The sequence below is a fragment of the Mobula birostris genome, chromosome 6 (genome assembly GCF_030028105.1).
Source record: "Mobula birostris isolate sMobBir1 chromosome 6, sMobBir1.hap1, whole genome shotgun sequence".
Classification (NCBI taxonomy): Eukaryota; Metazoa; Chordata; class Chondrichthyes; order Myliobatiformes; family Myliobatidae; genus Mobula; species Mobula birostris.
In genome coordinates, this window is record NC_092375.1 from 197113384 (window position 1) to 197126263 (window position 12880).

Genomic DNA, 12880 nt, shown 5'->3' on the forward strand with positions numbered 1-12880 from the left:
TCTGCCCTTCACAAAGCCATGCTGACTGTCCCTGATCAGACCATGATTCTCTAAATGCCCAGAGATCCTATCTCTAAGAATCTTTTCCAGCAGCTTTCCCATCACAGACGTAAGGCTGACTGGTCTATAATTACCCGGACTATCCGTACTACCTTTTCTGAACAAGGGGACAACATTCGCCTCCCTCCAATCCTCGGCTACCATTCCCGTGGACAATGAGATCATAAAGAATCCTAGCCAGAGACTCAGCAGTCTCTTCCCTTGCCTCGTGGAGCAGCCTGGGGAATATTCCGTCAGGCCCCGGGGACTGAACCGTCCTAATGTATTTTAACAACTCCAACACCTGCTCTCCCTTAATATCAACATGGTCCAGAACATCAACCTCACTCATATTTTCCTCACCGTCATCAAGTTCCCTCTCATTGGTGAATACAGGTTTCCCCCGCCATCCGAAGGTAGAGCGTTCCTATGAAACGGTTCATAAACCAGAATGTTGTAAAGCGAAGAAGCAATTACCATTTATTTATATGGAAAAATTTTGTGAGCGTTCGCAGACCCAAAAATAATCTACCAAATCTTGCCAAATAACACATAAAACCTAAAATAACAGTAACATATAGTAAAAGCAGGAATGATATGATAAATACACAGCCTATATAAAGTAGAAATACTTCTCTACAATGATTGCCTGCACAGATCTCCATAGTGAAAATCTCACGCAAGTGCTGTTGGCATAAATGTGCTCTCCAGTAACCTTTAAACTATGAAGCTGCGAAATCTACCAAATAACACGTAAAAATACACAGCCTATATAAAGTAGAAATAATGTCTGTGCAGTGCAGTATCACTTACCAGAATTGGGAAGACAGTGCCGAGCACAGTGATGATGTTGTGTTAGACTGAGTCGTCGCAGGTTGGGGTGGTGCAGTAGCCTCCACCCTCTGGGCCGCCGACCCGATACATTGCCGCGAAGAACTAGCGGTAGCCGGGAGGCACACAGCACATCTTTAAAGAAAAAACGCCGAAATAAACATGCTAATTAATTAGGTGCTGCCCGGCACGTAAATGTCGGCCCAGATCAGTGCCAATCGCATCGCCTCTGATCTGGGCCGACAATTTACGTGCCGGGCAGAACCTAATTAATTAGTATGTTTATTTCGGCTTTTTTCTTAAAGATGTGCTGTGTGCCTCCCGGCTACAACTGCATTCTCCGCAAATCGGTACAATATCTGTCCGGGGCCCGGGGATTGGGGTGGTGGGACACGGGGGTGTCATCTCATCGTCGATTGGGGCAGCTCATCTTCTATGACTGCCTGCCTCGATGTCGAAGGTCGAGGTTCGTCGTCTGCTGTGGCTGACGTGGAAGGCTTGCTTGACTGCTGAGCCTCGCGCATTTTTCTATCACACAGTTCTTTGCAAGCACTCAAACCATCCTGCAAATATCCCCTAAACCTACTTACCCTTTCAAAATTAAAGTCGTACTTTATCATTGCAGCGAAAGTCTCACGCAGTTGCTTGACTTTCACTACTGCATTCGGTTTCGATTGTTATCCTTTCCTCTTCCAATTGCATCAGCTCTTCATCTATCAGATCTTGGTCATGGGATGCCAAAACCTCTTCAACATCATCTTCGTCAGCGCCCACAAGCCAAACTCACTTTGTCCTTACTTCGTTCACCACGATCAAAACGCTTAATTATGTCTAGTTTTACGCTAAGTGTAACACCCTTACGAGCTCTCTCAGGCTTTTCTGATACCATAGAACTCATCTTGCTAACGGCTGCTCAATGCAACGTGTTAAAGCATTGCCGTTCCGAATCCGGGGGGGAGAGCAGCTGCTTGGGGCGCGCTTCCTTTTTTCGCACGCTGCCTTTCTTCGTAACAGTGAAAACACCTTCTGAAAGCGAAAACAGGGTACTAATGTAGGTCTTTCATAACAGTGAGGTTTTGTAAAGCGAACGTTGGAAAAGCGGGGGACACCTGTACTGAAGAGAAGTATTCATTGAGGACCTTGCTCACTTTCACAGCCTCCAGGCTCATCTTCCCAGTTTTATCTCTAATCAGTCCTACCTTCACTCCTGTCATCCTTTTGTTGTTCACATAACTGAAGAATGCCTTGTGGTTTTCCTTTACCCTACTCGCCAAGGCCTTCTCATGCCCCCTTCTTGCTCTTCTCAGCCCTTTCTTAAGCTCCTTTCTTGCTACCCTATATTCCTCAATAGACCCATCTGATCCTTGCTTCCTAAACCTCGTGTATGCTGCCTTCTTCCATCTGACTAGATTTTTCACCTCACTTGTCACCCATGGTTCCTTCACCCCACCATTCTTTATCTTCCTCACTGGGACAAATTTATTCCTAACATCCTGCAAGAGATCTTTAAACATCGACCACGTGGTTGTTATCATGGGTGACTTTAACTTCCCTAATATTGATTGGCACCTGATTAGTTCCAAGGGTTTGGACGGGGCAGAGTTTGTTAAGTGTGTCCAGGACGGATTCCTGTCACAGTATGTTGACAGACTGACTAGATCTAGTATTAGGTAACGAGCTGGGTCATGTCACAGATCTCTCAGTGGGTGAGCATCTGGGGGACAGTGACTACCGCTCCCTGGCCTTCAGCATTATCATGGAAAAGGATCGGATCAGAGAGGACAGGAAAATTTTCAATTGGGAAGGACAAATTATGAGGCTATAAGGCTAGAATAGACAATAGGTGCAGGAGTAGGCCATTCGGCCCTTTGAGCCAGCACCGCCATTCACTGTGATCATGGCTGATCATCCACAATCAGTATCCGGTTCCTGCCTTGTCCCCTTAACCTTTGATTCCGCTATCTTTAAGAGCTCTATCCATCTCTTTCTTGAAAGCATCCAGAGACTTGGCCTCCACAGCCTTCTGGGGCAAAGCATTCCATATATCCACCACTCATTGGGTGAAAAAGTTTTTCCTCAACTCCGTTCTAAATGGCCTACCCCTTATTCTTAAACTGTGACCTCTGGTTCTGGACTCACCCATCAGCGGGAACATGCTTCCTGCCTCCAGCATGTCCAATCCCTTAATAATCTTATATGTTTCAATCAGATCCCCTCTCAGCCTTCTTAATTCCAGTGTATACAAGCCCAGTCGCTCCAATCTTTCAACGTAACTTGCGGGTGTGAATTGGGTTGATGATTTTGCAGGGAAATGTACTATGGACATGTGGTCGATGTTTGGAGATATCTTGCACTTCCACACCTCATCTCTGGAACCCTGTATTGCTTGTAAATTCGTTTGTTTTGCTCACCAGCTTGGCTTAACTGGAGTGCACAGATAGCAGTTTTGTGGGACCTGCGAGCAAATGTAAGACTTTTAGGGACTAGTAATCACGTTTTATTTCAAATTTTGTTTTATTTTTGTAATCTTGAAGCCATGAGATTTACATGCTTTTGAAGTTATTAAAATGTTTCATAATTTGTTCGTTGTATTTTTGACGCATAAGTTCTCCTTGTAGTTTTCAAAGGAGTACCCTTGATGTATTTCCGTATTAAGTGAGCCAACATATCTACTACTTATTATTAGAAGCCAAAAGTGCCTTTTCTGTTGTATATTTCTGTTGAGTGCTTGAATCTTTAAATAAATCCGTGTGCCCAGTTAGAAGATGTTTGCATATTAAGTAAGATTAGCAAATGCAATGATTTTATATTTTTGTAAATTGTTTTCATGTCTGAAAACTGCAGAGTATTCAAGACTACAAGGCTTTTTTTTTGTAATTGATATTGAAGAGGGAAGAAAGAAAATTTAATCTCAAACAAGTGAAAATTTGCAGATGCTGGAAATCTGAGCAACACACACAAAATGCTGGAGGAACTCAGCAGGTCAGGCAGCATCTATGGAAAAGAGTACAGTCAACATTTCAGGCTGAAACCCTTCAGCAAAAAATGGAGAAAAAAGGTGAGGAGTAGATTTAAAAGATGGGGGAAGGGAGAGAGAACCACCAGGTGATAGGTGAAACTTGGAGCTGGAGGGATGAAGTAAAGAGCTGGGAAGTTGATTGGTGAAAGAGAGAAAAGGCCATGGATGAAAGAAAAAGGGAGGAGCACCAGAGGGAGGCGATGGATGGACATGAGGTGAGAGAGGGAAAAAGGGATGTGAAATGAACAAGGTGGGGTGGGGGGAAGGTTGGGAATCATTACCGGCAGTTTGAGATGTTCATGCAATCAGGTTCGAGACAGCCCAAACGGAATATAAGGTGTTGTTCCTCCAACTTAAGTGTGGCCTCATCACACCAGTCGAGGACGCTGTGGGTGAACATATCGGAATAGGCAGTGGAATTAAAATGGGTGGCCACCGGTAGATACGCTTGTTCTGGCAGATGGAGTGTATGCTTGGTGAAGCGGTCTCCCAATCTACGTTGGCATCTACGCTCTGTCCTCTAGAACAGACAGGATCTCCCAGTGGCCACCCATTTTAATTCCACTTCCCATTCCCATTCCAATATGTCTATCTATGGCCGCCTCTACTGTTGTGATGAGACCACACTTAGGTTGGAGGAACAACACCTTGTATTCCCTTTGGGTAGCCTCCAACCTGATGGCACGAACATAGATTTCTCGAACTTCTGGTAATGCCCCACCCCCCCTTCCTTCCTTCCCATCCCCTTTTCCCTCTCTGACATCTCCTTGCCTACCCATCACCTCCCTCTGGTGCTCCTTCCACTTTTTTCTTTCTTCCATGGCCTTCTGTCTCTTTCACCAATCAACTTCCCAGCTCTTTACTTCATCCCCCACCCCCCTCCCCCCCAGGTTTCACCTATCACCTGGTGGTTCTCTCTCCCCTCCCCTCACCTTTTAAATCTACTCCTCAGCTTTTTTTCCTCCAGTCTGCTGAAGGCTTTCGACTCGAAATGTCATCTGGAAGATGGGGAAGACTTTAAAAGGCAACAAAGTACCACTAGGTGAGCAGTAAAGAAAGGGAAGAAGGATTATGAAAATAAACTGGCACAAAATATAAAAGCGGATAGTAAAAGTTTTTATAATTATATAAAGTGAATGTAGGTCCCTTGGAGAACGAGAAGGGGGAAATTGATGATGGGTAATGAGGAAATGGCAGAACCTTTGAATGACTATTTTGTGCCGGTCTTCACGGTGGAGGATATGCCTAACATGCCAAAGAGAGATGTTATGGATGTGATGGGAGATGAGGACCTCGATACAATAGCTATCACTAAAGAGGTAGTCACGAGGAAATCTGCAGATGCTGGAATTTCAAGCAAAACACATAAAAGTTGCTGGTGAACGCAGCAGGCCAGACAGCATCTCTAGGAAGAGGTACAGTCGACATTTCGGGCCGAGACCCTTCGTCAGGACTAACTGAAAGAAGAGCTAGTAAGAGATTTGGGAGGGGGAGGGGGAGATCCGACATGATAGGAGAAGACAGGAGGGGGAGGGATGGAGCCAAGAGCTGGACAGGTGATTGGCAAAAGGGATATGAGAGGATCATGGGACAGGAGGCCCGGGGAGAAAGAAAAGGAGGAGTGGGGGAAAAACCAGAGTATGGGCAGGGGGTATAATGAGGGGGACAGAGGGAGAAAAAGGAGAGAGCGAGAAAGAATGTGTGTCTGTAAATAAATCACAGATGGGGTATGAGGGGGAGGTGGGGCCTTAGCGGAAATTTGAGAAGTCAATGTTCATGCTATCAGGTTGGAGGCTACCTAGACGGAATATAAGATGTTGTTCCTCCAACCTGAGTGTAGCTTCATCTATATATTGGCGAGACCCGCCGCAGACTGAGATCGTTACGCTGAACACCTACGCTCTATCCGCTAGAGAAAGCAGGATCTTCCAGTGGCCACACATTTTAATTCCACGTCCCATTCCCATTCTGATATGTCTATCCATGGCCGCCTCTAACCTAATGGCATGAACATTGACTTCTCAAACTTCCACTAATGCCCCATCTCCCCCTTGTACCCCATCCGTTATTTTTTTATATACACACATTCTTTTTCTTTTTCTCTCTCTCTCCTTTTTCTCCCTCTGTCCCTCTAACTATACCCCTTGCCCATCCTCTGGGTTTCTCCCCCCCACCTTTTATTTCTCCCTGGGCCTCCTGTCCCATGATCCTCTCATATCCCTTTTGCCAATCAACTGCCCAGCTCTTGGCTCCATCCCTTCCCCTCCTGTCTTCTCCTATCATGTTGGATCTCCCCCTCCCCCTCCCACTTCCAAATCTCTTACTAGCTCTTCCTTCAGTTAGTCCTGACGAAGGGTCTTGGCCCGAAACGTCGACCGTACCTCTTCCTAGAGATGCTGTCTGGCCTGCTGCGTTCACCAGCAACTTTGATGTGTTTTGCTAAAGAGGTGGTGCTGAGCAAACTTGTGGGCATGAAGATGGGTAAGTCCCCTGGTTCTGATGGAATGTATCCCAGGGTACTGAAAGAAATGGCAGAAGTTACAGTAGAGGCTTTAGTGATAAATTTACCAAAATTCTCTTGGTGTCTGGGCAGGTCCCAGCGGATTGGAAGACGGCGAATGTCACGCCACTGTTCAAAAAAGGATGTAGGCAAAAGGCAGGTAACTATAGGCCCGTTAGTTTAACATCTGTAGTTGGGAGAATGCTTGAAGCTATCACTAAAGAAGAAATAGTGAGGCATCTGGAAAGAAATGAATTCATCAGGCAGACGCAGCAAGGATTCAGCAAAGGCAGGTCCTGTTTGATAACCTTACTGGAGTTCTTTGAGGATATAACGAGCGCAGTGGATAGAGGGGAACAGATGGACGTTATTTACTTGGATTTCCAGAAGGCGTTTGATAAGGTGCCACATAAAAGACTTGTCCATAAGATAAGGATGCATAGAGTTGGGGGTGATGTATTAGCATGGATGGAGGATTGGTTAACTAATAGAAAGCATAGAGTTGGGATTCATGGGTGTTTCTCTGGCAATCAGTGATGAACAGTGTGCCACAGGGGTCTGTGCTGGGCCCACAACTGATCATTATATACATTAACGATCTGGAAGAGGGGACCGAGTGTAGCGTAAAAGATACTGGTGAACGCAGTGGGTCAGGCAGCATCTCTAGGAAGAGGTACAGTCGATGTTTCGGGCTGAGACCCTTCGTCAGGACTAACTGAAGGAAGAGTTAGTAAGAGATTTGAAAGTGGCGGGGGGGAAATCCAAAATGATAGGAGAAGACAGGAGGGGGAGGGATGGAGCCAAGAGCTGGACAGTTGACTGGCAAAAGGGATATGAGATCATGGAACAAGAGGCCTCGGGAGAACGAAAAGGGGGGGGGGGACCCAGAGGATGGGCAAGGGGTATGGTGAGAGGGACAGAGGGAGTAAAAAGAGAGAGAGAGAAAGAAGTGTAGTGTATCTTAGTTTGCTGCCGATAGAAAAAGGTTAAGTGAGTGGGCAAGGGTCTGGCAGATGGAGTACAATGTTGGTAAATTTGAGGTCATCCACTTTGGAAGAATAAATGGAAGAGCAGATTATTATTTAAATGGTGGTAACCTTCAGCATGCTGCTGTGCAGAGGGACTTGGGAGTGCTTGTGCATGAATCACAAAAGGTTGGCTTGCAGGCACAGCAGGCTATCAAGAAGGCAAATTGGATGTTGGCCCTCATTGCTAGAGAGATTGAATTCAAGAGCAGGGAGGTTATGCTGCAACTGCACAGGGTACTGGTGAAGCTGCACCTGGAGTGCTGTGTGCAGTTCTGGTCTGCTTACTTGAGGAAGGATATACTGGCTTTGGAGGTGGTGCAGAGGAGGTTCACCAGGTTGATAAATACACTGTATTTATATTTGATTTTTTTAGATTTTATGTAATGTAAAAACAATCAGCATTGTAGACTTGCTCTGGTGTTAGACTTTCATCAGCGACTATCTTTGCAAACTCATCAATGTATTTCTTTGCTTATGCATGATCAGCAGATGCTTTATCACCGCAAATCTTAAAATTGACTGCCATGCCTTTTCTTAAATTTCTGCAACCAGCCGGATAAATATTCACAATTACCTTCAACTTTCAGTTTGTCATGCTAGATCTTTGCTTCTTTCATGTTCAGCATATCATTGAGAAACATATGTTCATTCTGCTGATGAATGCACTCTTTCAAAATACGATCAAGATCTTCATTTTTTGTTTTATAGTGTTTTTCTATTTTTCATTCAGAGTGCTGTTGCACACTTTTATTGTTTGCATGCTTTGTCTTTCTTTTCTCTTTCTCTGTGCATTGGGTGTTTGTCTTTATTTAATTGGGTTTTTCTGGGTTTCTTGCTTTGTGGCTGCCTGTAAGCAGACAAATCTCAAGGTTGTGTAATTTATACATTTTTTTCGATAATACAAGTACTTTGTTCATTACATATGTGAAGCCACTTCTCAGAGTTGCCTGTGATGCGCAGAGATCTGGGAAGGCAGAGATCTGCGCATCACCTGGGAACCTTCCAGCGCTTTGTAAAATTTTCCATTTGTGATGTCATGTCAGCACTCAAAAAAATTGGGATTTCAGAGATTTTTGGATTTGGATTTTTAGGGTAAGGTGTACTCAACCTTCAGTAAATGCTGCTGTCTTTGAAGCATCATTTCTAGCGTGCTATCTGTAAAATGTGTATAATGCGAGGTGACATAGTGATTTGTGTTATAATAACATTTTGTTGTATGCTTATTATATAATTGATTTATTTAAGAATCAGGTAGCAGTTCAAAGAATCATATAATTTTACAGTACAGAAAGAAACTACTCAACCCATCATGTCTGCCTATAAAAAGTGTTACATTGGCGTTTTTAAGTTTGTCTATTATTTCTCATTTTCTTACCTCTAGATTCATGTCAAAAGTTGAGGAAGTGCTGAATGATTGGAAACTGATTGGAAGAACTGCAAGCAAACCTTTGGAAAAGGTCCGTTTTTGTTGCATTGTCATAGTTAACTGGTATTCAAAATTTGTCAAGAAATTATATCAGTGATAATTGAAAATTAATTTGATTAATGCCATTGTGGGTTCTTGTTAAGTGTGTTTGCTCTACAGATATCTTGAGTGTATTTATGTCTGGCTATAAATATGTGAAGTATCTCACCATGAGTAATGAAGAGGGAGAGAATATCCCACCATTGGAGTAATTGTCACATCTCCACTGGTATTTTCTAGTGCTATTTCAACCTCTGGGTTTTACAATTTTTGGCAGGAATATATTGTAAACTTTTAAATCAATTGTTGTGCTTTTGTATATTATTGCTATGCACTGCTAGTTATTGTACCTTGTGAATTTACAGGGTGAATTAACCTCTGGAGTGTGGGAGGAGAAGTCTGATGAGATTTCTTTCGCAGATTATAAATTCACTATAACACATCATTACCTCAAACAAGAATCATCAATAGATAAGGATATAAAAGAAGTGTCAAAAGAAGGTATGGCTAGTCACCTGAGCTGACTGCATTTATACACCCACTGACTGGAAATCTGACCCATTTCAACCCTTTAATTAATTAGGATAAATGTATCCACCTTTGAATAAATTTGTAGAAGTAGAGCGTCTACGTTCCAATACTGTCCTAAAAACTTTGTTAGGGGGTGGATTTTGTAAGTTGGTTTCCATCTCTGTTTTGTTCATTTCATTTGGAAAAATTAGTTTCTTCCACAGATACATGCTGTTTTATGTATTCTGGAGAAAAATTCCATTTTGTAAATTGCAATTTTATTTCAATAGATGTTCTTCCTGAAGCAATGCAGGATTTGCTATCCATGAACAATGATTTTCCACCCAGAGCCCATTGTCTCGTCAGATGGTAGGCATATTCTTGATGCTCTTTGTTATGGGTAGACGATTACAGTTTAATACAAAGCTGACGCTATGTATGTTTTATGCAGTTGTCTCTGGTGAGGAATCAGCAAAGTCTTGTATTGAAGTACGTGTAGGACTTGCATCCATAACTTGCATGTCAATGAAAAGGGCTTTGATGCCTCAAAAACATCTGAATTTGCTGCCATTATTTTTCTGGGAAATTACTTAAATTTAGGAGCATGAAAGTTTTTTCTAAAATTATTTATTAAAGTACAGGAAAAACTAAAGAAGGTGTTCCATGCAAAATATTTGTCATGTGCATTGGTCTTTCCTATATACTGTAATTATCATGAGCTCAGTTGTTATTGAAGTGTTTTGAGTGATGTCCCAGACTAGGACTGATGTTTTTCATTTAGAATGCTTCCAGAGTGAGGTTAAGTGATTTTCCTACCATAGAAGCTTGAGAGCACAAAGAAAACTTCCCAAAACAGGAAAGTTGGCCAAGTTCTGTTTGAACAGACTAGGATGGTGGTGTGCTGGGATTCAGAGCCTTCTATGGGATGAACTATGGGATTTTTATGATTGCAAGATCCTGCTGGACGTTTAAGAACTTAAGGTACTGCCTGTCTGTCTGATCAGTGAATTGCTTGTTGACAGAGGAGCTGGACCTGGTGCAGATCATGCTGCTGCCTGTGTCAGAGTGGGTGGGCGAAGATGATCCGCAGTCTAATAGCGAGTGATTGTCGTAGTTGCTTTTCTTGTGGTCGCAAGACCCCGTTGGACGTTGTTAATGTGGAATGCTGCAAGTCTAATTCACTGCAACACACCTGAAACGTCGACTGTACCTCTTCCTAGAGATGCTGCCTTGCCTGCTGTGTTCACCAGCAACTTTGATGTGTGTTGCTTGGATTTCCAGCATCTGCAGAATTCCTGTTGTTTGTAGTCTAATTCACTGGTTCATTGGCAAACAGCGAGGGAGGACTAAGCCTCAAGCTGTGGTGTTGCCTGCTGACAGCTGCCCAAGACAGAGGCATTGTAGTCGGTACACTCCACCAAAATGCAGGAGGTTGCATGGCATGGTGCAGATACTGGAGTTGGTGTTGCCCTCGATTGTTTGCTTGGCAGAAAACAAGCCATATTGTGTTCGACTACAGACTGCTGCCACATTCATGGACTCACGAACTTGGACTATAGTTTTTAGTGTGACTGTATTTTACTGATTTCTTATGTGCTATGATCCAGAATTGGCTTGCCCACAGAAAGCAAAGAGTGGTTGTAGACGGGTCATATTCTGCATGGAGGTCGGTGACCAGTGGAGTGCCTCAGGGATCTGTTCTGGGACCCTTACTCTTTGTGATTTTTAAATGACCTGGATGAGGAAGTGGAGGATGGGTTAGTAAGTTTGCTGATGACGCAAAGGTTGGAGGTGTTGTGGATAGTGTGGAGGGCTGTCAGAGGTTACAGCGGGACATTGATAGGATGCAAAACTGGGCTGAGAAGTGGCAGATGGAGTTCAACCCAGATAAGTCTGAAGTGCTTCATTTTGGTAGGTCAAATATGGCAGAATGTAGTATTAATGGTAAGACTCTTGGCAGTGTGGAGGATCAGAGGGATCTTGGGGTCCGAGTCCATAGGACGCTCAAAGCAGCTGTGCAGGTTGACTCTGGTTAAGAAGGCATATGATGTATTGGCCTTCATCAATCGTGGAATTGAATTTAGAGCCGAGAGGTAATGTTGCAACTATAGAGGACCCTGGTCAGACCCCACTTGGAGTACTGTGCTCAGTTCTGGTCGCCTCAGTACAGGAAGGATGTGGAAATCATAGGAAGTATGCAGAGGAGACTTACAAGGATATTGCCTGGATTGGGGAGCATGCATGAAAACAGGTTGAGTGAACTAGGCCTTTTTTCCTTGGAGTGACGGAGGATGAGAGGTGACCTGATAGAGGTGTAGAAGATGATAGGCATTGATCGTGTGGATAGTCAGAGGCTTTTTCCCAGGGCTGAAATAGTTGCCACAAGAGGGCACAGGTTTAAGGTGCTGGGGACTAGGTACAGGGGCGATGTCAGGGGTACGTTTTTTATGCAGAGAGTGATGAGTGTGTGGAATGGGTTGCTGGCGACAGTGGTGGAAGCGGATACAATAGTCTTTTAAGAGACTTTTGGATAGGTACATGGAGCTTAGAAAAATACAGGGCTATGGGTAAGCCTGGTAATTTCTAAGGTAGGGACATGTTCAGCACAACTTTGTGGGCCGAAGGGCCTGTATTGTGCTGTAGGTTTTCTATGTTTCTATGATTATATCCCAGAGTCCTGAAAGAGGTTGCTGACGAGATAATGGATGCATTGGTGGTGACCCTTCTCGAATCACTTGATTCTAGCATTGTCCTGGAGAGCTGGAAAATTCCAAAAGTCAGTTTAGGCTTTAAAACGGGAGGAAGATAAAAAAAAAAGGAAACTATAGGCCAGTTAGCCTAACCTCAGTGGTTGGAAAAAGTTGGAGTCTAATTATTAAGGATGAAGTTTCAGGGTACTTGGAGACTAATGATATGGTAAGTCAAAGTCAGCGTGGTTTCTGTAAAGGGAAATCTTACCTGACAAATCTGACAGTTCTTCGAGGAAGTAACAAGCAGGGTGGATAAAGGAGAGGCAGTGGATATCATTTACTTGGATTTTCAGGAGGTATTCGATAATGTGCCACACCAGAGGCTGCTTAACAAGATAAAATCCTATGGTATTACAGGGAAGATGCTGGTGTGTATAGAGGAATATGCTGACAGGCAGGAGACAACGAGTAGGAATAAAAGGGACCTTTCTTGGTTGGCTGCTGGTGACGAGTGTTCCTCAGGGACAGCTACTTTTCACATTGTCAATGATTTAGATAATGGAATTGATGGCTTTGTGGCAAAGTTTGCAGATGATACGATGATGGGTGGAGGGATTGGTAGTGCTGAGGAAGCAATGCGATTGCAGTAGGACTTGAACAAATTGAAAGAATGGGCAAAAAAAATAGATGGAATAGAATGTTGGGGAATGTATGATAATGCATTTTGGTAAAAGGAATGATAGTGCAGACTATTATCTAAATGGGGTGAAGGTTCAAACATCACAGGTGCAGAGGGAC

General features: G+C 43.6%; 1 protein-coding gene across 3 annotated transcripts in view; it reads left to right on the forward strand.

Moving 5' to 3' along the window:
* Positions 1 to 12880, forward strand: part of rab3gap1 (RAB3 GTPase activating protein subunit 1) — a 135552-nt gene that overhangs the window by 1591 nt on the left and 121081 nt on the right. For 2 of the 3 annotated variants that reach the window (XM_072262155.1, XM_072262153.1), the window contains 3 exons: positions 8799 to 8874; positions 9248 to 9383; positions 9683 to 9761. In XM_072262155.1, the coding sequence (XP_072118256.1) occupies positions 8803 to 8874; positions 9248 to 9383; positions 9683 to 9761 (287 nt within the window). In that variant the 5' untranslated portion in view covers positions 8799 to 8802. Of the gene's footprint in view, positions 1 to 3284; positions 3338 to 8798; positions 8875 to 9247; positions 9384 to 9682; positions 9762 to 12880 lie in introns of all 3 variants that reach the window. The other variant, XM_072262154.1, reaches the window with a different exon arrangement.